General features: G+C 32.0%; 1 protein-coding gene and 1 long non-coding RNA gene across 2 annotated transcripts in view; one reads left to right on the forward strand and one right to left on the reverse strand.

Moving 5' to 3' along the window:
- Positions 1-26,793, forward strand: part of LOC107993146 (titin) — a 207,009-nt gene that overhangs the window by 29,134 nt on the left and 151,082 nt on the right. The window contains 21 exon segments of the mRNA XM_062077058.1: positions 6,820-6,942; positions 7,340-7,518; positions 7,880-8,127; positions 8,765-9,021; positions 9,432-9,623; positions 9,852-10,034; positions 10,961-11,569; positions 11,650-11,826; positions 11,922-12,105; positions 12,190-12,317; positions 12,530-12,979; positions 13,557-13,923; positions 14,006-14,448; positions 15,693-16,086; positions 16,485-16,787; positions 16,881-17,047; positions 17,798-18,082; positions 18,524-18,704; positions 19,188-19,402; positions 19,981-20,265; positions 22,184-22,358. Coding sequence (XP_061933042.1) covers positions 6,820-6,942; positions 7,340-7,518; positions 7,880-8,127; positions 8,765-9,021; positions 9,432-9,623; positions 9,852-10,034; positions 10,961-11,569; positions 11,650-11,826; positions 11,922-12,105; positions 12,190-12,317; positions 12,530-12,979; positions 13,557-13,923; positions 14,006-14,448; positions 15,693-16,086; positions 16,485-16,787; positions 16,881-17,047; positions 17,798-18,082; positions 18,524-18,704; positions 19,188-19,402; positions 19,981-20,265; positions 22,184-22,358 — 5,545 coding nt within the window.
- LOC133666418 (uncharacterized) lies at positions 16,345-17,798 on the reverse strand. Its single transcript, XR_009830529.1, has 2 exons — positions 17,288-17,798; positions 16,345-17,021 (listed from the first exon to the last, which is right to left on the reverse strand). It is a non-coding gene; the product is annotated as an uncharacterized LOC133666418 (long non-coding RNA).

Consider the following 26,793-nt stretch of genomic DNA (forward strand, 5'->3'; position numbering starts at 1 on the left):
AACAATTTTCTTTTCGAGAAAGAAAGAAAAAATTTACATATTTATAAATAACGATATTTTCATTCTTTCTTTTCTATTTTTTTTCATAGTCACGTTGAAGAAAGAAGAAAAACGAATATTTCTCATATAATACATATATAAATGATTACATACACATCCTTTTATTTTCGAAATTATAATTTTACACAAGCAGACATAATTTTCGCATATCACTCATTTGTTGCAATAATGAAATAATTGAAAGAATAAAACATTTTGATTATTTTATACAAAAGAAAAAATCCTTTTCGCCTATACCTTTTGTCAATAGAATTTAATAAGCTTATCTGAAATTTTAATTTCACTATCGTATATCTTTATCCTTTGATTTTTATGTTATAATAACATAACATAATTTTTATGTTATAACAACATTGCAACAAATGATACGATTTTTCATATTCAAAAAAAAAAAGAAAATTGACAACGCACGATATTTACAACTCGGATCAAAGTCACAACACAAACAACTTCCAAAGAAGATAAGAAGGAACGATAACGCGACATGACAAGAAACAGCTCGTGGACACGTCACAGTGTTAAGTGTTTCCCGCAGAATTTTTTTCGCTCGGTTTTTCGCGCGATCCGAATCGGCCGATATTAAAACTCGTTTTGCGATAGTATCTCGGCAGGGTATCTCGATCGGGCTCCTCGTCGTGGCATGCCAACGCCTTTGGAAGAGAAATTGCGGTGGTTTGCCGAAGAGTTAGTGTCCATAGTGAACTACCTCCTGTAGCATGCTCCTCTGTTGAAATCTCTCTCGCATCCGCGTGTGCGTGGATGCACAGAGCAAGAGATATCAAAGATTTATAGATTTTTACACCATTCGTTTGTTATCGAAATAATTTCGAATCGAATATAACGAATTTATTAATATTATTATTGAATAAATCAATCGAAGATTTATTATTAAAAAACGTAGTGTATTGTTTATTATTATTTAAAATAAATGATGATTAAATTATAGATTTTTAAAAATTTTTCTTACTCCACTTTCTCCTTTCTAAAACAAATTTTGAAAATTTTTTTTCTGTCAAATTGATCAATGATCTGTTCAAAAATTATCTTCAACATTTTTTTATCTAAAAAAAGAAATGAAATTCTAAAAAAAGATTCGTTCGAGAGAGAAAGAAAGAAAATTGAAAATTCGAAATCGTGAAATAAATTATTTTTAAATTAAATCCATCACGTTGACGTGATAAACTTTTCTCTTTTCGACGAAGAGGTCGGCCATTTTGAGAAAAATCGAGCCGCGAGAACTGATTTTCAAGGATCACTTTTGCGCAACCAAGGAGAGATCGTCACGATGATGGATTAGGATCGTTTAGCTTTTAGATAAGGATACCTCGGTTTATTCTTTGCGACTCGAGTAATTTGTTTCGTGGTTTCTCGCGTGAACCAGACGATAGATGTGTTCTTTCGTGATGGATGTTTCTAAAGAGATGCGTTCCTCATAAGTAATAGGGGATTATGGAGGTTTAGCGAGTTGAATTGATTATTCGATCGTGAGAAAGTTCGTTGGCAGAGATAAACGCGGTTTTCAGTTCTGTACAGATATTACCAGGTTTTACTTATGAATCTCATACAATGTTTAGAAGAAATCTTTGAAAAGGAATTATTCGTTTTTTAATACGTGGCAATTTTAATTATATAATTTTTTTTATATCAAATGAAATTGAAGAAACATTTATTACAACGATTCGTATAAATACAATAAACAAAAATACAATTTTTCTCAAGATTAAATAATTTAAAGACTCTTTTTCTCTAATTCTTTAATGTTACGAATTCGATTTATTAAATCAACAAATTTTACGTATCGATCATGACGAGTAATGATACATTATTATACATTTTACGATTACCACGAACAAAACCTTATCATCAAGCTAACGAAAAATCATTAATAAGAATTAGATGGATTTCCATTATACGTGAAATTGCTTGTATTTGTTTCTAGTATAAATAGAGGTAAAGAGGTAACCGAACTTTAGCCTGTATTCTAAAAATTCATATAGGGGGCCGATATAAAGAAAGGGGAAGAAAAGAGAAAAAAATAGAGAGGAGGGGGAAGGAAGGAGGGAAGAAATATTGTCGCAAACGGATGACAGTTTGGAGAGATGAGATCGGCCCGGACGAAATTTTGGCAGGCTGCCAAAGATGAAAATGGAAGCATATCTCGTCTTTCTGTGGCCCAACTGCCGGGTCGACGAACCCAGCACAGATCTCTCTAGTTTCTGCGCCACCTTTCTCCCCTCCTCCTCTCTCTCTCTCTTTCTCTCCGCGCATTTTACCCGCGAGCTCGCATTTAGATTTAGAACCATCCCTGGCCGCTCCGGAAATCCGTCGTCGCTCTCGTTCCAAATGTTTCTTCCACCAGACAAAGTCTCTGATCATATATTTTGTATCGTTCGAACGATTCTCATGCACGATCGTCCAGTTTCAACGAAGTTGATTAGAAACGAAATTAGGTATTATTTTTCGATGAAAAACTGTTCAGATTTCCATGATTGCGCTTCCAAGAAAAAAAGAAGAATTAAAAAAATTACTCGATCATTATAAACAAGTTGAATAGAATCTATGTTTTAAAACTCGGAATACGTGTAAATGTATAATACAGGAAAGTCACGATTGATAATTAGAAAAATTATGATGGAACAATAACTCGATTATCACTCGAACGACGTGATTCCTTCGAGTCGAGCATACGTGAGAAAATTTCAGGCGAATTGAAAATACCTCTCCCTCTCCCTCTTTTGAAACTTAATCTCGAAGAAGGAGGAGGAGGTGGAGGATGTAACGGTTGAACTTGGACGTGGAAAAAAAGTGGCGGGATCGTGGGCGGCAGAATTCTTCCGAGAGAGCGGCGCGTAAACGAAGGATTTAGAATGACGACGACGACGATTCGCTACAAATAAACTCGTTGGCAGAGGCAGAGATGCGTGATGTCACCACCGAACGAGTACCAATGTCGTTTGCGCGTAATAAAATTTCGCGGCTAGCCTAGCGCGAGGATAACCGCAGTTTCTATTCTTCTGTCTTCTGTGGAAAGTTCCGTTATCTCGTATGAAAAATGTTATACACGTTTCATCCGTAGAAATTTGCATTTGAATTGTGTCGAGCAGATGTCTCTTAATTAATTTTAAAATGTAATTAGAAAGTAGCGCCATGGGGATCTTATCCGAGCGATGAAACGAAATTAGTTAGTCATAGATATTGGATTTTTAGATATTGAAGATTAACTTTTATTAATATTATTGCACAAAAAAAAAAGAAAATGAGCTTTGTCGAAATGGCCAAGTGAAAATGAAATAGCATTTAAGCAAAGATACAATATTTCAAACGTATATTATTTATATTGATGTTTTGAAGTTGTGTATATATTTATAATACAGTAATGTATCAAAGTACATTATATGTACGAATTAATATATAAATTCTTAATTCTTGCATTGAAATTTGTATCTTTTGGATAATTTTAATTAAGTAATTAATATATTTGCATATTAAAAAATATTTTCAAATATTAGTATTTGCAATTCAAAGAATTTTTCTGATTATCGAATATTTTTGAAAATAATTTAATTTTCTAATTTAGATTAATGAACTATTATAGATTAGAACAAATTAAATCTTATTCACATTTCGAATTAATTTACAAATTTTAATTTGCAAATAGATTATAATAAAAAGTAGTCCAAATGTTTATAATTTATTCCAAGTATAATAAAATATTTTACATTTTATTTCACAATATTTAAAATTAACATGGATTAAATGCATACTGGTATTACTATCCAGCTTCTATAAATTTTCACATTTTACAATGTATGAAATTTAAACATAATGAATTAAATTTCTAAAATGTTTATATGTTCTTATGTTTATGTGAAATCATTGTATTCAGTATAGTAACTGTGTTGTAATCTGTTTGGCTTGGAATGTATGTATCTTTAAATACCATGTATCTATCCATGTACGTGAATATCTATGTGTGCTATGACGAATGTATGCTGTGAAGAACGAGATTCTAGAACGAAATTGTAATTCGTTGTAAAAACACATTATACAATTCATAAAAGATTCTATATATAACATGGTGAACGATAAAATAAAATTTATTTTATTAAATTTATATTTATTCCTTATGTTTAGGAATAATTTAATTTCCAATTAAAGTTGAATAATAAAATATTTTGGATTATAATATATTATAATATAAGAATAAAATGATATTTTTATTTACAGTATTTAGATATTTAGATATTTGATATGAGAATATATCTTGGATTATTATATTAATTATTTTTGCAGATAGATTATTTTGGGATTGATAAAATTCTTAATTTTATAATTGGAATATTGAATAATTGTAAATAATTTATATTTGCTATTAAATTTATCTTTTAATTTCATAAAAATATATTTTTTTTTAGATTAAACTTTACGAATGCATATATGTATATCTATGTATAAAACTTTTGCATATTCTATAGACAAACAGATAATTTTCTTTCATATGTTTCAAATTACATTCAAAATACATTCAAAAAACGATGGACTTTAATCATAAAGAGTACAAACACGTACGTATTTTCTACTCAATTCTTCCACACGTAAAAGTTAACTATATCTACCTATTTAATTATACCTTTGATCACCATGATGATTCTAACATGTTGATTGCTAATTCAACAAGTGTAACAGAGATTAGGAAGATAAAATAAATTTTGCATTTATATTATTGGATATTTTTAAAACTAGTTTATAATTAAGATTTAAATGAAATATTTTATAATGAACGAATATTGTAACAATTTTTCTCGTTAATTATCACATTGCAAACAACGAATAAATTTACATATATATGCAAATATAAAATTCAAATTATTATTATAATTAATATAATGCTAAATTTTCTCGATAATGAATTATAAAAAAAAAATTATAATAAAAAGAAACTCTTTCGTTTTTAACGAAGTCTGCAGAACATGAGATCTCAAGTTTTATTCCTGCTCGTTTATTTTTGATACAATTATCATAATTCATATCTTCTTTTTTTTTCTTATCGATGCTTTTTACCTTCAACGATGAAATCTCATCAAATTACCGTTAATGTAAATGAAAATTAAAAAAAAATTCTTCATAATTTGATGGATTAAAATCAAGAAAGCCTTACAATTCGATCAACGATGCATTTGATTAGAAATCATTGACATTTTAACCGACTGCACGTAAATCTTGATGGTTATTCTCAAGTGTATGATTGTCGCTGCTTATAAATCTCATAATTCTTCATTTTCATATGATTACGTATAGAAACAGAGAAACGGTTAGTTAAAAGAAGATGTAGAGATTTTTAAACGTAATTTTTAAACGTAATTTGCTAAGTCGTATATATAATAAATTTTTATGAAATTATAATGATAAAATTATAATTTTTATAATATATATTATAGAATTTCACAAGTTAAATTGTGTTAAAATCAATTATGCGTTTTAAGTAAGATTCATCGTTACCAATATTTTATATCACGTAACGTTATTCATTTGAAAAAAAAGGAAAAAGAAAACAAATAAAAATAGATACTCAGCTGTCATATTTTTTCTTGTCGCAACGAAGTAGAACGTACACCTTCGACTCTACAAATAAACTTATTTGCATATAGATATAATAGACACACGAACACCTTTTTTATTATACATACAACAAATTTCAGATATATAATAGAGTTAACACAATTTATTATTAAAATTTTTTTATATTATTTTAACTCCATTCTATTTTAATCATTTTAAAATCATCTTTCAAACAACGATATTTTAATTTAATGTGAATCGTTGTTAATTCGTTCTTTTGCTTATCTTATCGTTCGTTAACCCGTCACTGTGCGCACACGAATTTGTGCAAACACGATCGAAATTTTACGGTCCTCCTTGAGATTTGCGAAAGATTGATCTCCCCGGTCTCGCTCCTCGAGGCAGAAAAAAATTAGGTCGACGATATTTCAGCACATTGAATAAACAAACACGTCGTCAAGATGGTTTCTGGATGCTCGTTCACGTCTCTTGAAAACGATTTGAAATAGATCCGGGATACAAAAGGAAAATTCCACGGACTCTTGACGCGTCTCGTGTCTCTTAGAACGATTTATCCTACTTTTTATTATATATCAACTTAATTCTATTTTTAAATATCAGTCGTGTATTGTAATATTATACACGATAATTTTTAATTAGATAATTAGACATGAAATTTAATAGTTGGAAAATAGCTAGAAATCTAAATATCAATGGAGCACGTAATTCATTTAATTTAAAAGAAGACAGGAAAAACGAAAATTTATTACAATTAGAAAATTAAAGTATCGTAATTTTTATACGTTTTTCGAAAAGATCCTTCTATCAAAGAAAATGATTTGAACTACGTGCACATACATATATTATAGTTTTCGCTTCGCAAGGGATTAAAAAGAAAAATCGAATCTCATAACGTTGGAACGAGGTCGTTCGTAGAGCTCAATGAAACGCGTTCCCATTTTCCAATTCGATCCAACGACTAGTTGGTTTTTGCAGGTTGGATCTTGCGTTGAGCTTTCCTAAAATGGTAATAACATCTCGTTCGGTATTGCGCCTCCCACCGTATGATCTGCCTTATTACGACCATGAATTATTGAGAAATATTATTTGTCAATAACGAAATCACGTGATAATAATTTTTACATTATTATGTTAATAATTTACGTTTTTTTTTTCGTTTTCTTGTTTGCTTTTTTTTAGAGCGGAGAATGGCTGAGATTGAAGGTCCTGGAGGTTCAACCAGAACTAACGAAGCTCGGTGCCACGGTGGAGGAAGCCACCGAGCTCTCGAATGCGCACGACGAAGTTCTGCTTCGATTGCAGGTAACTTTTCTAAAAAATTCGTATCATCTTTGTATTTTAAAATTTATTGTTAATTTCATTGTATCTATATATAGTTTAATCATTCAAAATTAATATTTAATTGTATTATTGTTTGGAAAATAATGTTTTCACACTTTCTATTACAAAATTATAAAAAGATTTCTCAAATTCAATTTCTTATAGATAATTTTTATCTTCAACAATTTCGAATTGATATTCCTTGCTAATGAATTTCAACTTTCAAATATTTTTGTTTTTACACCTCAAATATTCATCGCAGAGATATATAATTAAATGCAAAATTCAATGAAATGAAGATCGTAACGGATCTTGTGATTACTATGCACGTGTACAGAGAGTAATAAATAATAAATAAATTTTTTTTTCTCGACAAAAGAGCAAACAGAGCCCGGTGGAGGAATTGCTCCGGCAGGCTGATCAGTTGATCTCGAACCAAAGGCCAAGAGCGGAAGTGTACGCCGCGATGGCGGAAACGTTGGGCCAAGCTTGGCGCGATGTGAACGAGCTTTTGGAACGTCGAAAACAAATCCTCGATTCGAACGTATTATTCCAATGGTTCGTACAATCGTCTTGAATACAAACATATATAAACAGTCTAATTATAAAACAAATTACATGTAATATATATTAAACATTGTTACACAAAAGTTATTGAAATATTTGATATAAGATACACGATATAATAATAAATTAATTAAAAATGGCTTACTAATTTTTGAAAATGAGATGTCTCATAATCTCAAAATTGATCAATTGAATTGTTCACGAGAAAGAAGTTCTGAAGAAATTCTATTTTCACTTTCACTTTGATCGATTCTAAATCTTTTATACGCACAAGGTAAAAGACAGATTCTTCCTTGAATACAAGTGTAGAATAAAAGGAAGAAAATATTTGATCGTCGTAATTATTATACAGTCGAGCGGAGGAGTGTCGAGAGAGCATGAGAGCATTGGAGATGGCTTGTAACGACACGTTGCTGCCGATCGAGATCGAGGCGGTGAAGAATTTCTTGTCGAAAATCCACGATCTTCGAAAGAACATGCTCGAGGCGTTGATGGGCGCGTTGCAAGAGGGAAAGAATTTATTGGACCGGCTGAAGGAGATAGCGAACGAAGGCACGTTGGACTCCAGGCCTGAGAGAATTAAACTCGAAGCTGATCACGGTTAGTTGTTGCGATTAATTGTTACGTGAAACACAATTACACGTACCCATTGTACGTACACCTTTCGCTTTTAACCGATGACACAACCGACGTGTGTTCCTTTCGCCTCCGTTTTGGTATACGAGAGAAGTAATATAACGTGAGATCGAATACTTAATAACAATCAGCAAAGATTGAGTTAGAGATTTTTCGAGATAAGATTCGTTGACATCATGAAAAATAATATTTATTTTTTTTAAACAAAAGATAAGTCTAATACATATATTAAAATCTGTATACAAAATTTAAATATATACGGTTTAAGAATCTTTATATTTTTCATAAGATCGATAGAAGATAGAATTATAATTACAGAGATACTTAACGAGTTTTTGAATCAGTACGATTATATTTTCATTCTTAAGATAAGAGTTGTTAACGTGATTATTTTTATCACTTCTCTTTTTGTAGAGTTAAACAATAAAATAATAAAATGATTTTTTAATAATAAATCTATGAATCATCTTATTCAGAGACACGTATATTTAACGTTCGATAATTACATTTTATAATTAAAATATTCTTGTTTCCAGCAATATCTATTATCGAGCGGATATTGTTTTTTAAATAATAAAGTCAATCTCTTCGTATCTTGCAGCCGTGTTGAAGGTTGAGAAATGGTTGGAAGAGCTCCACGATAGGAGACGGTTGATCGAGGCATCGTTCCGCAGTAGAAAGACACAATTGGAGCAATGTCTGGCTTTAGCTCTGCTAGCGACCGATCTACGCGATCTCGAAGAGATCTTGAACGATAGAATCGCTGCTTTGTCGAGCAGCTGCGATCAGCTAGGAGATTCCGCGTCGAGCGCGGAATTGCTCCTATTCGAATTGAAAAAATTACAGGCTGAGGCTAAGGTATTTTCTTACAACCACGTTTCTAGTTTCTTCATTAATATACAATCGATAAATTAATTTTTTTTTATTTATTTTACAATCTGATGCAAAAGATCTATCGAATTGTTAGTACATATTTTATCTTATATAATTTCTTTCCTAGTAATTATTTTTAAATTTATTTTAATTGAAATTATGAGATAATATTTTTCTACGAAAGGAATAGATTTATATTTGATTAATTTATTGAATTTATTGTTATATATTTTATTTAAAGATATAAATATTATTATTAATTTTCTGTCATGAGTCCAATTAATTTTTAATTATATTGAAATTTACATACAGATATAAATTGAAAGAGACATTTGGATTCGAAAAGTTTGATTTAAAAAAATATTTAATATATATTCCATTTATGTAATGACCAGGAATTTCAAGACAGATCGATCAAAATAACGAAATCGACCGAACGATTAGTGTCATCGGGACACTTTGCCGGTGAACAGGCGACAGAACAAGCTTATGCGATCCTTGGCGCCGCGGCTGATTATGTCAATGATTTAGATCAGTATGAGTCGTTGTTGAATAGAGCGGTGGCCTTCTTTGATTCGGCAAGATCGGTGAGCATTGACCTTTTTATGCTTGTTCCATTTAAATACTACGCCTACAAAAAGAAAAAAAAAGGAAATACTTGAATTATAATTATCATCAAATATAAAGAATAATTTTGTTATTCAGAAAAGGTAGAATTATTTATAATAGAAAACAATTTTTTATTAAAAAAAATCGTATTTATGGGGAAAATATTTCTTTTGGTTAAAAATTTTGCGATTATTTTTTTTTCTAAGGCAATCACGAAGCTAGATCAATTGGAGATTCAACTGGTGACCACAGAGCATCCCCCGTATTCGACGAGATTAGCTCGTTTCCATGCCCAGACCGTCGCCACCATCGAAGACGTTACAGCGAAACCTCTGGTGGAAGGATACGCCCTCTTGGACATCACAGGAAGAGGAGCGCCTGGGGCTGAGGTTAGAGATCGAGAGATTAATCCGTGACAGTTGAAATTGCGACACACGCGCAGCATGCAGTGAATAAAAATCGTTCGCGAATGAATTTTCAATCGATTACTAGTAGTTTTCCTGGCAATCTTTAATCAGCATTTATTTTTCGAGTCGCAACGACTGCATTTTTTTATTTTTCCATTATAACTTTTAAGTAATTTAAAAAGTTTATTTTAAATTCTAAAGAATTTGTATATTTTCTTTTCTTAAATTTCAAATTTAAGATTCTGAATCTAATTAATCCGGTATCGAATATATTTGTCGTGAGGATAGTCATCATCGAGAATGATGGATGAATTATGAGAATTCTTTCACGTTTATTAAAATTGTAAAAGACGAAAGAAATGTCAGAGGATGAAAATTGAATTACACATCTTATTTTACCGTTCTTAAAAAAGCGTATATTTCGAATAAAATTATATAATTTTCAAGAGATACAGAAATATAGAAATACAGAATAAGTACAATAAATATGAAAGGTAGATTAAAGAAAATATACAGGGTATTAATATATTCGAAGGACACAGGTTTGGTGAGTAGATTCTAAAACAAACGCGAAAAGTTGGTGTACAAAAATTCCGATTCAGGCTTATTTACGAAGTTATAAATACGTTTTATGTTTGCTTTAGATAAAGCGAGACGAAGACAGAGTTTAAACAACACAAGCTTAAATTGCTTATTAACTCGATAAATAAACGTCAATCTACGATTTTTGCACTCTTCTCCTAGAATCTTCGATCTCTAAAATTGATTCTCAAAATATATTTCACGAATATTGATCTTAATTAAATGAAATAACAATTGAGTATAATTTTCAAAAATTCTTACTCTTGCTCTCGTTTGAACTTAACTCAACTTCAACGATCGAATCTCACAATTTTCTCTCATGACAGGGTGTGAAACGGGCGGTGGAGGAGTTGGAGAACCGGAAGATCCGGTTGATAGAACGGTGCACGGCCCACGAGAAGGAGAATCTCGAGATATCGAGGATCATAAACACGTTCCTGGACAAGCACGACGAGCTGAGAAAGTGGTTAATGAGCATACCCGAAGCGTTTCTTCAGGGTCACCAAGACATGGGCAGCGATGTCACAATGGCGGAGGATTTCTGCAGGCTTCATCGCCAGCTGTTGACCGATCTCGAGCAGAGAACCGACGAGGTCGAGCACCTCGAGTTCGAAATTCTTCCAATCAGGGAACGGCTCGACGAATCGCAGAAGTTGGAATTGCAATCGAAGGTCGAGGAGTTGAGGAACTCCTGGTCGAAGACTAAGGATTTGGTGGCGGGAAGAATCGATTTAGGATCCCTTTATCTTCAATTCCACTTGGTGGTCGAGGAGTTGACGAAGGAGATAGAGTCCATCGAAGCCGAGTTGAAGAGGCACGTTGACGTTTTAGATGAAGGAAGGATCGAACTGATTGGAAGACGTTGGAAGGATCTTCAACCACTTTACGTGAAATTAACTGGCACAGGGAAGGCGTTCTTGGATGCTGCTGTTAAGGTACTAGATTCGTTTAATTTTTAACGACTTTTTTTAATCTTTTACCTTCTTTTTCTTTAAAAAAGCGCTCTATTTTCCAGATCGACGATCCCTATTTGGATGTGCCGAGGGCCTGCATATGCGTTCAAATGCTTTTAGAAAAGTTTGCCAATAAACAGTTGACAGTGACGGAATCGTGGGAGAAATGGCGAACCACGATCGAGATTTTGAGGGAGAAACGGATCGAGCATGAACGAAAAATAGAAGAAAGCACAAGGGTAAATTTGTCGAATTCAATAAAAATATTTTTATTTTTATTATCAAAATTTATTTATTATTTCACAAATATTATTTAATTGTTTATTTCTTCCAGACGATGGAATGGGTGTCTAAATTCAGCGAACAATTGTATCCAGTGATCACGTCTGTTTCTCATCAGACAGAGAACATTCTTCAAGATTTGGTAGGATCCAAAGATCGTATCCTCCCTGAGTTGAACAAAGCTGTGGACGAGTTGGATTCAAGGATCAAAGGACTCAATGCTTTGGCACAAAAAGGTACGCGATTAAATTCCAGGGATACCGATATTAATAATATTTCTGATGATTCGAAAATCTTAAATGAAATTTTATATTGAAAAGGCGAAGTGCAAATTGAGGATGAAATCTTGAAGAGACTTCGTCAGATGCACGAGAATCTTCGCACGACCGCGAGGGATTACGAAAATCTCCTCGAATCGTTGATCTCTATCTTCAAGAATATCGAAGAGGTATATGATTGAAATAATTAAATATATCGTTTACAATTTTATAACGATACTTAAGAATTCGTCACGACATTTTTAATTTGCGATTACAAATTTAGCCATTCTATTTAAAAACACACACACACACATATATATACCATATAGCATAAAATTGAATGAACAGTAAATTTTAAATTATCTATTAATTTCGACAAAATTTGTATTTTTTACGGAAGGTCGAGCACAAAATCGAGCAGCTGAAGAATCAAGTATCTCGTGTAACGTCCCTGAGAAAATTATCCGAAGTGGAAGCTCTATTCAACGAGCTCGACGCGATGAGATGGTCAATCTCTGAGAGGCAGAGCCAGATCGGATCCAAGGTGCGAGAAACGATGGTTAAAATCGAGCGGCAGGAACCACCAGAGGCTGGTGTTCACGACATCGAGAAATTGAGACGCGCCTTGGAGTCGTTGTCCACAGATTTCGAAGTGTTTTGGTCACAGACGACTACTAAAATCGAAGAGTATCGGCGAACCTGTACCTTCGCCGAGGATTTAGAGAGGATCGACAATGAGCTGCTAGATTTGAACGAACATTTGAAAAAGGTGGATACGAAGATCGGTGAGAATCTTCAGACGGCGAGGGCGACCGCTTCTTCGTTCGTGCAGTTCGAGAAAACTGTCACGGTAAGAATTATTGCAATTCTTTTGGGGTAGATGACAATTTTAGCAGTTTTTTTTTAAATTATTGTTTCTGTAATTGATATTTGGATATAGTTATACGATCAAGTTGTTCACATAGTAGAAATCCGATCTAATTCTCTTCGTTGAGATATAAATCGAGATTTCACGAAATATTTTATCCAAATAGATACTTTAAATTTGGAAATAATGTTTCATCATCTCATACTTAATGAACTGATTCTTTTATTATGTCAATTTATTTAAAAAATGTCTAATTATATTATAAAAATATTTATTAACAATGATTAGATATTATCTAAAATTTTTAAGTTTGCAGTTCTACTATAATAAATTTTATAAACATTTTGCTAAGTAATATTTTAATAACTATTTTTCTTTTAATCTAACTAATAATATCAAAATTTTTTTTACGCTTATCGTAGGAAAATACATGGGAATGGTAAGCAAAAAGTGTTTAAAATAAATCAAACGAATATAGTATATGCAACTTATATATTTTCGATTTTTTTCATTGATGGAATAATTGGAAGATAACTTAAATTTATTTCTCATTTTATAGATTTTGGAAGAGAGGATCGAGACTTTTGTGAGAACAACAGAAGAGTCGATCAATGTTTTGACGCCTCAAATCATCAAGGATATTTCCTCGTTGAGAGAAAGATGGAGAAATTTGAAGAGGAAGATCGAAGAAACGAAGAAACGAACGAATTTGGCCATAGAGTATTTTCTGCTCCTAGAGGAAGCCAAGGAATGGAATAGGGAGGGTAGTAAATTGTTGGTAGTGATAGCGAGGAAGGCAACCACGGTAAAAACACCTAAAGACGCGATGGTGTTGCTTCAAGAAATTGAGAGTTATCTGAAGCCAGGTGAAGAGATGCAGGAAAAGAGAATCGAAAAATTAAAAGAATTGTCGACAATTGTTTTCGGTAAGTGAGAAAAATGTTCGATTTAAATTCGAAAAATATAAAAATTTTCACATTTTTCTTTTTATATTATTTTTATTATTAGACACGGATAGATTACCACAGTTCAATGAAGTCGTCGTCGAGAATCGGCAGATGTTGGATTCCTTCGCCGTCATTTCATCCGAGCTTCGAACGCTGGCCCAAAATTTGAAAAATGCCGAAGATTTACAAGAGAAATTAAGAATAGAAAAACGGGAAGCGGATGAAAAATTACAAGCCGCAAAAATGGAAATGGCTGCCGCGGAGGCAGCGAGAGAAGAAGCGGAGAATGCGAAGAAAATTGCCGAGAAATTAGCAGCTGAAACATTGGAAAAAGCAACAATAGAAGCGAAAAGATTGAAGGAAGAGAGGAAGATTCAAAAAGTTTCTGCTCCTCCATCGTTTTCGGTGTCGGCACAAACGGAAAAGATCGAAACCGATGAAAGTTACGTCAAAGAAATGATCACTTCCGCCACCATCAAAAAAGAGATACACATCTTACAAAAGGTGACAATCGATAATAAATTATTTTAATTGAACAATTTTAATTGCCAATACGACTTTCAGATTCATAAAGTAAATGTTAACTATTTTTTCAAGAAATCTAAAAGAAAAATAATATATTTTCAATTTATTATACAATATTACATAAAATATAGTTAAATGTTTTATATAGTTAAAACATATCCAATTATTCAAATAATATAAAGAAAATGTATAACATTATATAAGACAAATTATATCTTTACAACATACCATTAACACAAAATTTTAAACAAAATATCAATTTTTCACGTAAAAAAATATGAAAAGAAATTAGGAATTTTGTCACCAAAACCCACTTGAGAAATAGAGAAATACATACCATTGAATCTCCTTTTTGTTTTATCTCGATATCTCAATCGGTCGTTGAGATATAAGCACTCAAAGTTATCGTAATACTTAATACGGCGCAGAGATTATGAATGGGCCAGTGACCTATATTTTTTTCCTGGAAATGCATACTACGTTTTTCCAGGAATTGCATCTGTCGCTTGTCTGCAGTTTGGGATAGGTTAGTGAGACGAGGCGCGAGCGAGAGATCCGAATAAGGGAAAAGAGTAGGAGATAGTAAACGATCAAAAATTACCTTTTTCTTTACACGATGATATCTCGGGAACCGGAAGTCGTATCGAGATAAATAAAAAAGCATTTTAAAGGGCAAGCTTCCGCGATTCTAATGATCGTTCGCTCGTTGATAGAAAATCATTATCTTTGAAGTTATAGCGACTTAAACTTTTTTTAATTTTAATACCGTTTTATCAAGCTTAAGGTAAACGGTTAAAAATCATCATTTTGTTTACACGATGATATCTCGGAAACCGGAAGTCGTATCGAGATAAATAAAAAAGCATTTTAAAGGGCAAGCTTTCGCGATTCTAATGATCATTAGTTGTTGATTGGAAGTCATTATCTTTGAAGTTATAACGGTTTGAAGTTTTTCTAATTTTTAATAAGATTTAATCAACTTTTGAAGTAAATTACGTTGTATAAATATGTTAATTTTTGGAAGAATATTGCTCACAATTATTTTATCAATGATATATGAAGATTCTAAAAAAAATATCATTCGATTGAAATAAATTATACTATTGTTTTACCTAATTTGTATTTAATTTGCGTTTAATTATGTTGATTTCATAATGTTTGAAGATAATTGTGATGATATTGTAATTATTTCATGTAAATTTAATATTGAATTTGCATTTCAGACGGAAATTGAGAAAAGAGTACCGTCTCGCGAACCAAGCCCACAAAAGAAAATCATCACCGAAGAAACTCGCGAAAAATCAGTTGAAAGAATGCACAAGGAAAATGTTCCACCATTGGCACCAGAGTTTACGATTCCTTTACATGACGCCACCGTTCAGGAAGGAGAGAAATTCACCTTCCAGTGCAATCTCATTGGCCAACCAACACCGGAAGTAATATGGTACAAGGATGGAATCTCGATTTTGAATAATCCTGATTACTTGACCACTTACATTCATGGAATTTGCACATTGACTATCGAAGAAACTTTTGCCGAAGATTCTGCGAAATATACTTGCAAAGCCTTCAATATAGCTGGATCAGCGGAAACTTCCGCCACATTGACTGTCAAAGGTGATTTTGCAATTTTTAACATTTCATTTTATGAGAAATTAAATGTCTATTTAAACTTGAAACTTTTGATATGAAATAATATTATATATTAAACCATAGCTTCTAATATTTTTAAATTTTCATCAATTTATTAAAATTTATTTTTTTCTATAATTTAAAATTTTATCTTTGTAATATTATATGAAAAATATAAATAATAAAAACTCTTTTTGGAAGAAAAATATTTATATCATAAAATAAAATGAAAGTAAACGAGAGTGTTTCATTTTAATTTATTTTTCTAAATTTAAGCTATGTTACAATTTTTTTCAGGGATTAATTTTAATCTAAAATTAATTTTCATTTGCTGATTTTTAGTATTACATATTTATCATCGTTTTATAAAATTTGATTTTTAGAAACTGCACCGGAAGAGCAACCGAGTCCTCCAGTTTTCGTGAAAGAATTGATGGCCTCAGTGGCTTTAGAAAATTCTTCTCATCGATTGGACTGCATCGTCGAAGGTAATCCACTGCCAACTGTCCAATGGTTCAAGAACGACGTGAACATCGATAATTCTCCCGATTACGTTATCACTTACAATAATGGCGAGGCTGTGTTAAAATTCGAGGAAGTTTTCTTAGAAGACAAAGCTACTTACACTTGCAAGGCCACGAATAGATTGGGCCAAGCCTCCACTTCCGCTTTTCTCGACGTTGAACGTGAGGAATTATACATTTTATTGCTGAATAATAATGTTTGAAGAAAAAATTGTATATTCAGAAGCAAGATTCACTTTATTGTTTTACTTATAGCTGCGGAATTCACTTCGGAGAAACCATATTTTGTCACACCTCTTTCGAATGCCATGGGAAGAGCAGGTCAAAGGGTGAAACTCGAATGCGAAGCAAAAGGGAATCCTATGCCCGCTTTAACTTGGTATCACGATGGAAGACCTGTTGAAGAAAGTATGAATTTGAAGGTAATGTATTCATTTTAATAATAATAATTAAAATTTACATAAAATTTTATATTTGATTTACATGCAATAAATATCTTTAATTTCAAAAGCAAAATATAAAAATTTCTTTAATATTTTTTTTTTCTATAATATTCATTTCAATTGAACGTAATGTAAAACTTGCTTTCATTTTTATTACTGATGTGAATTTCTGTTTTTCTTCTCATGAAATTAGACATTGAATTTTTCTTTTATTAATACCTTTAATTAGTTAGCACTTAATATAGTCTTGCAATCTTAATATAGTCCAAAAACAATTGACGAGCTGAAGAATAATATTCTTCAGCCACCATTTCACCAAACTTTTCATTTCACTTCAATTTAAAGATCTTCTAATTTCAATAATCTCTTACATCTCCATCCCCTTTCAACTTATTTTAATATTATCACGATAATAAAAGCAACTCCCCCATTAATCAATCCAATTTTACAACAAAACCAATACCATCTACAAAAATAAACAAATCCAATCAATCTTAAAAAAGAAGAAGAAGAAGAAGAAAAACAAAACGACGCAATTTTTCAACGGAAACATCGTCTTCGTTTCCTCGTCTTCTCTCACTTCCACGATCTTCTCCACGATCAGGCGAGGCGACCTAACGAAGCAGCGTTAATTATAGCCGGATTGTGCACGCGCCGAATTCGAAATAAAGCAACGCGATCCGAAAACGAAGAATTGAAACTTGTGCGCTCAGGGATTCGCTGTTTTAGATACAAATGGACGGTGGACGGACCAGTTTGGTCATCTCGGAGGCGTTCGCCAAGGATGCCGGATGTTACACGGTCGTCGCCAAGAACGAAGCGGGTGAGGCCACGGTTTCTTGCAACGTGTCCGTGAAGGGGCGGCTTCCGCACGAGACGAGCGACTCGGAATTCGCCTGTAGCGACATGGAGCCCGTCGTGCCCAAGATTCAGATGCCGTTGAAGGACCTCAAAGTTCAGGAGGGCCTCTCCGTTCGCCTTGACTGCGTGATCGTTGGACAACCTGAACCGGAAGTGAGTGTTTTGTTAGCTCGAAGAGGTTTATTCTCCATTTGTTTTATTGGGGATTGGGGTATATCGAAACGATCGAATTCTTGGCAAGAGTAAAAATGATTTGGAAGTCTCTTTCTCGAAAGTCTTTATTTATGATTGGGTTAAGATTCTTAATAAGAAAAGAGCAAAAAAGTAAAACAACTTTAGAGAATTTTACAATTTTTCAGATATCATTATAATATTCCATTAGAAATGAGAATTATTATTTTGAAAATTGGATTTGATGTAATTTATTGTATATTCATTATAGAAAGATATTAAGATATTTTGAGAATTCTTTTTCGATATTTGTCGGAAAAAATAAACTTTAAATTTGCGATTTTCGAGAGAAATTTATGTTATTATTGAATTATTCGTTGAATCTATTTTTATAACAGAAAATTTGTAAATCTGTTGGGACAGGTGATTTGGTATCACGATGATCAACCTGTGAAAGAATCGGCCGATTTCCAGCTGTTGTTCCAGGGTGACAAGTGTTCCTTGGTCATTCACGAAGCTTTCTTAGACGATGCTGGTGTGTACAAAGTAGTCGCCATTAATTCTGGCGGTGAAGCATCTAGTCAGTGTACATTAACAGTAACACGTAAGTAATCATTGAATAAATATTTAATAAATTTTGAAATTATCTTTATTACAATAATTGTAAATTTGTTATTATATTTATTATTTTTATATCGTAAATACATTTTGATTATTAGATTATTCTTCAATGAAATGGAAATAATCTCGTAAAAATGCTTTAAACTGTTAAAAAAGAATAAAGAACGAGAAAAGAATGATGCATTGATTACCTGTATCAATTTTTTATATTTGAAATATTTTTCAAGAAATAAATTTAAATTTAATTTTATGAAATAACCCACACTTATATATACGATTAGAATAAAAAATTCATTCGTATGCCATAGAATAATTTTCAAAATTCGATCTACTGAGCTTAGAAACGAAATAATTATCCTTTACAAATTAAAAATTTCATATCCGTTTTAATTTTTTAATTTATAATTTTTAATTTTATAATATATAATTATTCAATCTTTAAACAAATAACGATAAAATATTTCAGCGGTCACTGTTTCGGAGAAATTGGACAGAGCGCGAACAGAAATCGAAGAAACATTCATCGCGGGTTCGCCACCAAGATTCGTCAAACTTCCAACGGATTCTCTTGTAGCGGAAGGCGAGACCGCCATTTTCGAGTGCGCGGTGGTTGGAGAGCCGAAACCGGAACTGAGATGGTTTTCCGACAGTGGCGAGGTCACTGAGAACGAACGTATTCTGGTGAGTATTCTCTAAAATAAAATTCATAAGATTCCTACTTTTTCCTTTGAATTATATGATTCGCAACAGATAATGTATGTTTATTATACAATTTAAAAACGAAAGAACGAAGGATCGTATTTTTTTAAAATTAGAAAAGTGTGAATCATTCTAAAAAATATTTACTTATTTTGACAGAATAAAATAAACACGTGGTAATTGATATGTTAATCGAGTTTTAAAAAAATTTATCAATTTAAAATTTACGATCTATATGAAAATCTTTTTATAAAAATAGTATATTTGTTTAATATTGATACAAAACTGCATGATGAAATCTCGAATATAATACATATTATACATAATTTTTAAATCAATTTTCGATTACTATATCAGTATATGTACAAAACTTTGAAAACTTTGGAAAATTAAACGATGTTCAAAATATTTTCAAAGAATTGAAAAGTGAAAAGGCAATAACATATTTATTTTCCACTATTCAAAATTTATTTTTCTTCGATCTCCAACGCTTTTCTTCGAAGATCTATAACGATAGTCGTTAAATTGATTAAATTGATAATTTTTGTTTTATCATTCAGATCCAGCGAAAGGAGGATGGAACGAGCATCCTGAAGATTTCTTCGGCGATTCCCGAGGATAAAGGAAATTACGTGGTCAAAGCGTTCAATGAACACGGAGAAGCGAAAGCTTTCGCTCGATTGGTCGTCAGATCGTTGGGTGATTTTAGGAGGAAGGAAGAATTTGTAAAGATGGAGGAGAAACTGATTGCTCCTACATTCAAGGAGAGATTCGAGGACAGAAAAGTGATGGAGGGTGTCTCCACGAAATTTGAGTGCATCGTGGTTGGAAAACCATCTCCAAAAGTAAGATATTATTATTCTTCCGTTCTATTTTCGATCGTGCAAATCATAATTATTAATAATGGGACACTTGGGTAAACAACAAATATATGTGGAATAAAAGAATATAGGATATAGGCGTAGAAAATAGATAATAGCTATATGGATGTGGACTGTATGCATAAGAAATAAATGTGGAGCATAAGTATAGAGAATATAGATGCATAACATAGAATACAACTTTTAAATTTCTATATATTTTATATTTTATATTTTATATTAGAATGAATACTTATAAAAATAATTTTTATGTATAAACATAGAAATTATTATTTCTTTTTTAAATTCAATTTATCAACGAATATTAAGGCTCATAGAAAAGTCTTATATTTTATGTATTAATCAAATTTTGCTTCTAAAGAATTTTAATACAAAGGCATGATGATATACAAATTAATATAACTAAGAATCTTTTTAATTACAAGCTGTTATAAAATTAAATATTTATTTTTACAATTTAACACATTTATTTGGACAAAATAATAAACATTTCGGTATCGATTTCATTGCATCAATATCATAAGATCAATATCAAGCATCAATATTGACTATATATCATTCTCGATTGTAAAAAGAAAAATTATTTATCAATCAAAGAAAAAGCAAAACTTGACAGTAAAAACGAGGAAAGAATACAATTCCCCAAATAAGAAAATTCACAACAATAAAAAAACAAGCAAAATCACAAGAGAGACGTTGAAGTTTCTGTCAAGCAAATTTCTGGAGAAAAGAAAAACGATAATCTTCGAAACAGAAGAGATCGTACAATTACAGTTTATAAAATTTATTCACGAAACGAGGATACCATAATCCATGAACGTTATTCCGGACGAACGAAGCTTCGTAATCCGAATAAAATGATACCCAATAAAAACTTCAAACTCTTTGTCAAACAAACACGCATCACGTCACCAACCTTCAAAACATGCGTTCAAACTCGCACCAACGCGTTAAACATCGCTAAACATTTCACAATTACCGATCGATGAGCAATAATTATTCGATTAAATCGAATCGAGGCGTCTTGAATTTCTTGAATTGTTTTTCGAAGGTGTCGAGGGAAGATGGGTCGCAGAGTTGGCCAGCCTGACAGGAGGTGGCCAACCAAGAGTAATTTCGTTAGCCTCCGGGTTATATTTAAACGGGAACAATGTACCTGATGTGGAAATTCGCGGGTGCAGCCGCGCCGCGAGGTTCTCCGCGAAATTTTCAGTGATAATCAGAAATTGAACAGGTATCGATATATCGTATTTCGTACGTGAACTTTCACCTTTGCGTCATTTTATCTTTTCAACAATTGTCGATTTTATTTATAACAGGAAACGAATTTTTTTTTTTTCTATTTGAAATATACTTTTCACGAGTAAGGAAAATTAAGGAGGAGACACATTTTCTTTTTCGTGATATTAATAATAAATTTGTGTACGTGCAGTATTGATAGAACTTCTCGTGATACGATCTTCTACGAGAAGTTGTACGTAGTTCGAAGACGTACGTGGAAACTGGTTTGTTCGTCGAGTACCATTTCGTAGAATTTTCTGTGCCATTCGTGGGTCGAGTATCGTAGTAGTTTATATTTCAGAATTTTGTGATGCAATCCGTTTGGAGTACGTGCTCTCATTTGTAACTGTAAGAGAACGCGTTTTCTCGTTCGAAGCAGTTAGGGAAATCTTCCTTAACTGTAATTTATTTTCACGTGCGTCGAAGTATTAAAAAAGCTCTGAAATTTTTTTTAATTTGTGATTCGCAGTGACGATGCAACGATATTTGTTAATTATGTAATGTATTAATCGTGAAAATATGTAATTTTATATATATATAATATATATTTGGAATTGATACAAATATATCGAATATTAATTGATGTAGAATGTAATTTCAGATTCAATGGTTATTTAACGATCGCCCCGTCCACGGCAAGGACTTCTTGGTCTCGGTCAGCGGGGATCGACAAGTGCTGACGATTCCAGAGACCGGAAGTACGCATGCCGGTACGATTTCCTGCGTGGCGGAGAACGCTGCTGGAAAAGCGATTTGCAGTGCTCGTCTAGAGATCGGTAAGCAATTAATCTAATTTAATCTAGAAAATCATTTCGAACAACCGTTGCTTTTCATTAAGAAGGAAAAAAATTCTTCCGTTTCGTTATAATTTTTCTCTATTGTCTCTATCATTTTATTTTCCCACTTACTTTTCATCATTTCACCATATTTTTACCATAATTATCACTTAATATTATTATTTTATTTTATTTCTCTCAATTTAATAATTTTTTTTTTCTTTTTCGTATGTCCATTACATTAACTTATAAATACTTTTCCACGTGGACGAGTATCGAACGCGCTTCCCTCGAAAATAAAAATAATACCAATTCTCCCGTAATATCTTTGAAATTTATGCTCCTCTCGATTACATCAACAAATTCCAAAATACAATATAGAAATATCCCCGATCCGATTTCGATCTTTTCGCGCGAGACGATTACGATTTTTTTATTGCCAGCCGCAATTTACGGTAAATTGGTTAGCACACGTTGCCAAAATATCGGTCGAGACCGGCAACGGTGCCACGGAGTTATTAATACGCGTTTATCCAAGTCGAATGGCAGCTTCATTCACCAAGCTGGCCGATCTGCGACTTCAGGCGCTGTCATAGCGAAAGCGAGAAACCTCGATGATCGAGAAAGGGATGGATAGTTCACGTAGGCGCGGATAAGAGATACGCAGCGGCAAGATGTTGCGACAGCGACGAACTATCTGAAATTCGACACCTCTCTCTCTCTCTCTCAGTGGCGTGAAAAATTGGCTCGACCACCCACGGCTTTGAAAATTCGGTTTCGTTTCTTTTGTTAAGATTTTTTTTCAATTTTTTTTTTCAATATCTCTTCCGTTTCCTCGGTTTCGAAATTTTTAAGTTTCTTCCGTTTGAAAGAATTCATGTTGTGTTTCGATTTTTTATACGAATATTTTCCATATCCTCTCCCCTAATTTTCTTTTATTTATAAATTCAGGGCCGCATTTATTCTTTATTTCTCTAGAAGATTCTTTAAGCACGACATTTATTATCATTAATCAAACGTTGTATTTTTAAATAAATTCAATACTTAAACATCAAATACTTTATCTTGCAAGATAATATAATTAGGTTGTTTTTTATATTTTATATCCATAGAAAAATCTTTGTTTTTTTTTTTTAATATTTTCTACGCATTACATTTGTTTTCCAAACAATGTTTTATCTTCTCACGGGAAATAACTTTTTTATCGAAATAATATGAACGAACGGTAGCGCCATTCTTCTTCTCGGCTCGTGCGTGGACCGAAATGGTAAATATTGGTTTCCGTTTCGCCATCGAGTAAACTCTTTTCGACGGGGTACGCCCGTATCCCATGATCCATTACCGCGAACCAGCCTGTAATATAGAAGGGAAGGGTCTTATTTTTAACCAGGGCGACTAAACAAACTCTTTTCTCTTCTTTCACCGACGAAAAGTCACTTTGAGTCACGACTAATATTAGGTCGGTGCACATGCCGCGGCAATTAAATCTGACGTTTCTACGCCCACCTGTACGTGTCCATGTAGAACGCGATCCGTGTAGAAACATTAGTCTGCCCGATCGATTCGCTTTACTCCTGATTTTATAACATATGCTCCGCAAATTGTACACCAAATTGTCCGTGAAATCCGTAATTTTTGCAAAATTCACAGTTTGGTGAAAATAATGACTTCGATTCGATTGATTTTTCGTTCGTTCAAAGTGCTAATTTCAAATTGATATGTATATCGTACAGGATGTTTTGCAAACTTTATAGGAGCACGGTGTATAAGTGAAAATAAGAAAAACGTGTTTTATACAAATTTGTTAGTAAATGATTTGTTATTGAGTATTATAGACAAATATTGAACTATATTTTTATTTGTTTCATGTTCTCTGATGCAATAACAGAATTACACTGTTAGATTCAGATACAGATTACTTTAATATCGTCCTATAATTTTGCAATAAAGTATTTATACATAAATTTTTATATAAATAATTTTTTGTAATTTTCACATATAGTTCATATGTTTTTACAATTTGGTAAAATAGTGGCCAAAATATTGTATGTGTGCAATCTATTATATAAACACTTATATGTACATTCTCACTCAAAAATTGTTGTACTATTCATTTAAAATAGATGAAATTTAAGTAGCTGTTAGATGTGAAGAAATATTTTTCTTAATAATAATCTTAGTAATAATAAATTATATAATTTTCTGTGATAATAATTTTATGAAAATATTCATCCAATTTAATATTTATGATCTCCAGCAAATATCTATCATCCTGTAATACTTTTGAGTAAGTGTATACAGATCATCGATCTATGATAAAGAAAACTTGTGTTTGTGTATTGCGATTATAATGATATTATTTCACAATTTCGTTATTTATTACGAATTCTGACACTGCTAAAAATGTTGAATTATTTTTCCAGTAACAGGTATATCGAATCTTTTGCTAATTTTATTATTAGATTTTATATTTTTAGCAAAATTCTGATTCTTTTTTCTTCTTCTTCTTAAATTTTTTATTCCGATTGTATGGAAAATGTTAGATTCTAAATCCTTTTGTTCAATAATGTGCACAGTTTCATGTGAATATATGTATTTTTCTCTATATTTTAGTTTTTATCGATAACAGAGTAAGATTGTTTCACGTTGATTACATCGAACTCTTAATATTTAGAAAATTAATGCTTATGGATCAGGATTAATTTCTGTAATGTAAACAGTCAATGTTACCGAATTAGTAACAACGTGACCATCAAACTGCTAGTGTACCTTCAAAGTTTGAACTCCAGAAATAACATCATTATGGTTCAGTATGATTCAACATTCCAGAGGAAAACATAAGGATGAATTTAACATCTTCCCAAGAATATATCATATCATTTGTTATTATTTTCATTAATCTAACTGTTTTGAATATTTTATCATGAAAATTGATGGAACTAAATTAAAATATTTGATTATTATAAAACATTATTATTTTTTAATGAGATATCATTCCATATATCTCCAAAAATCACAAATAACAAGATTAAATCATGTGAGATTTAATTTTTTAATAGGAATTAAAAAAATATTGACAAATTCTAATTCTAATCTAATCTAATTCTAATCTTTATTAAAAATTGTAATATCAACGAAATTTATTTTTAAAATAGAAATATAACAAGCTCTACTCTTTCAATTTATCAATATTTAATTTTCATATAATCTTCAGATAACACAAATAACAAAATTGAAAAGTGTATATGATCATTGCCAATTCTTAAAACATTTTAATTTCTCTTTAATGAATTAAATTTCCTTTAATAAACATATTGTAACACATTAAAATACTTATAAATAATCTAAATGCACATCTAATTAAATCATAAAACCGTGACGAATGATAAAATTGAAATTAGACAAATTAAAAATACAACGAAATTCATTCACCCTTCCTCTTCCCCCGAATTTCATCAACGATAAAAACACACAGTCCTCCTATTATCAACACAAAAATCTCCTTTCAAATCATCAATGAAACCACTTGAACAAGGTGCACCATCCCCTCGAGGACAGGTCAGGTCTATTCGATTTCCGTGTTCTCTTAGCCCCCGTGTGACGAAGAGAAGGCCTGTCTCTCCCTGTCTCTCCCTTTCTCTCCCTCTCTCTCCCTCCCTCTCTCTTTCTCTTTCTCTCTCCCTTCCATCCTCCCTCTTTCTCTCTTTCTCTCTCTCTCTCTCAGTCGGTGCACACACGCATAAAGCGCGTTATTTTTGTCGGCACGAATACCCGGCGCGTAGCCTAGTCCAGAGTCGCTAACCCAGGGAATTCGAGCGTGTCTTCTTCGGGGAGCCTCGCTCCTATCGTGCCCATTCGACTCGACCATCGACTCACCCCATAAATCGACACGAGATTTGTTCGAGCCGCGGGTGATTTACGAATCTGGAACTTGTGCTCGAGGTAAATGGAACGAGGAGTTTGTGATCGATTGTGATGTTTTAAGTGTACATTGTAAATCGTCGCAATTTTTGAGCTAGATTATGTAGTTGATGTAAATTCAAAAATTGTTCAATTAATCTTGAACTTTTAGTGATTTAATTTGTAAGTAATATAATATTTATTAATATAGTGTTTGGGGATCAGAAGAATATTGTTGTGATCTTATAAAAAAAAAATAATATTGTAATTATAGAATTATGTATAGTTGAATTTTAATCAAAATACGTTTTAAAAATTTTATTAATAGATCAAAATATATAATAACTTTACAGACGATTAACTATTGCAAATTTAGAACAAATTTATCTCTCTATAGAAGAGAATTTTGCCAAGTCTTCTTTTTTTTCTGAATTTTTAATTCAACAATTATTAAATTTATTTGCAAAAGCTTTCGTCAAATTTATTCGAAACTCGAATTTAACTCAATCTTTTTCACGCCGAAACAGGTGACCGT

This window comes from Apis cerana, linkage group LG7, assembly GCF_029169275.1.
Source record: "Apis cerana isolate GH-2021 linkage group LG7, AcerK_1.0, whole genome shotgun sequence".
Lineage (NCBI taxonomy): Eukaryota > Metazoa > Arthropoda > Insecta > Hymenoptera > Apidae > Apis > Apis cerana.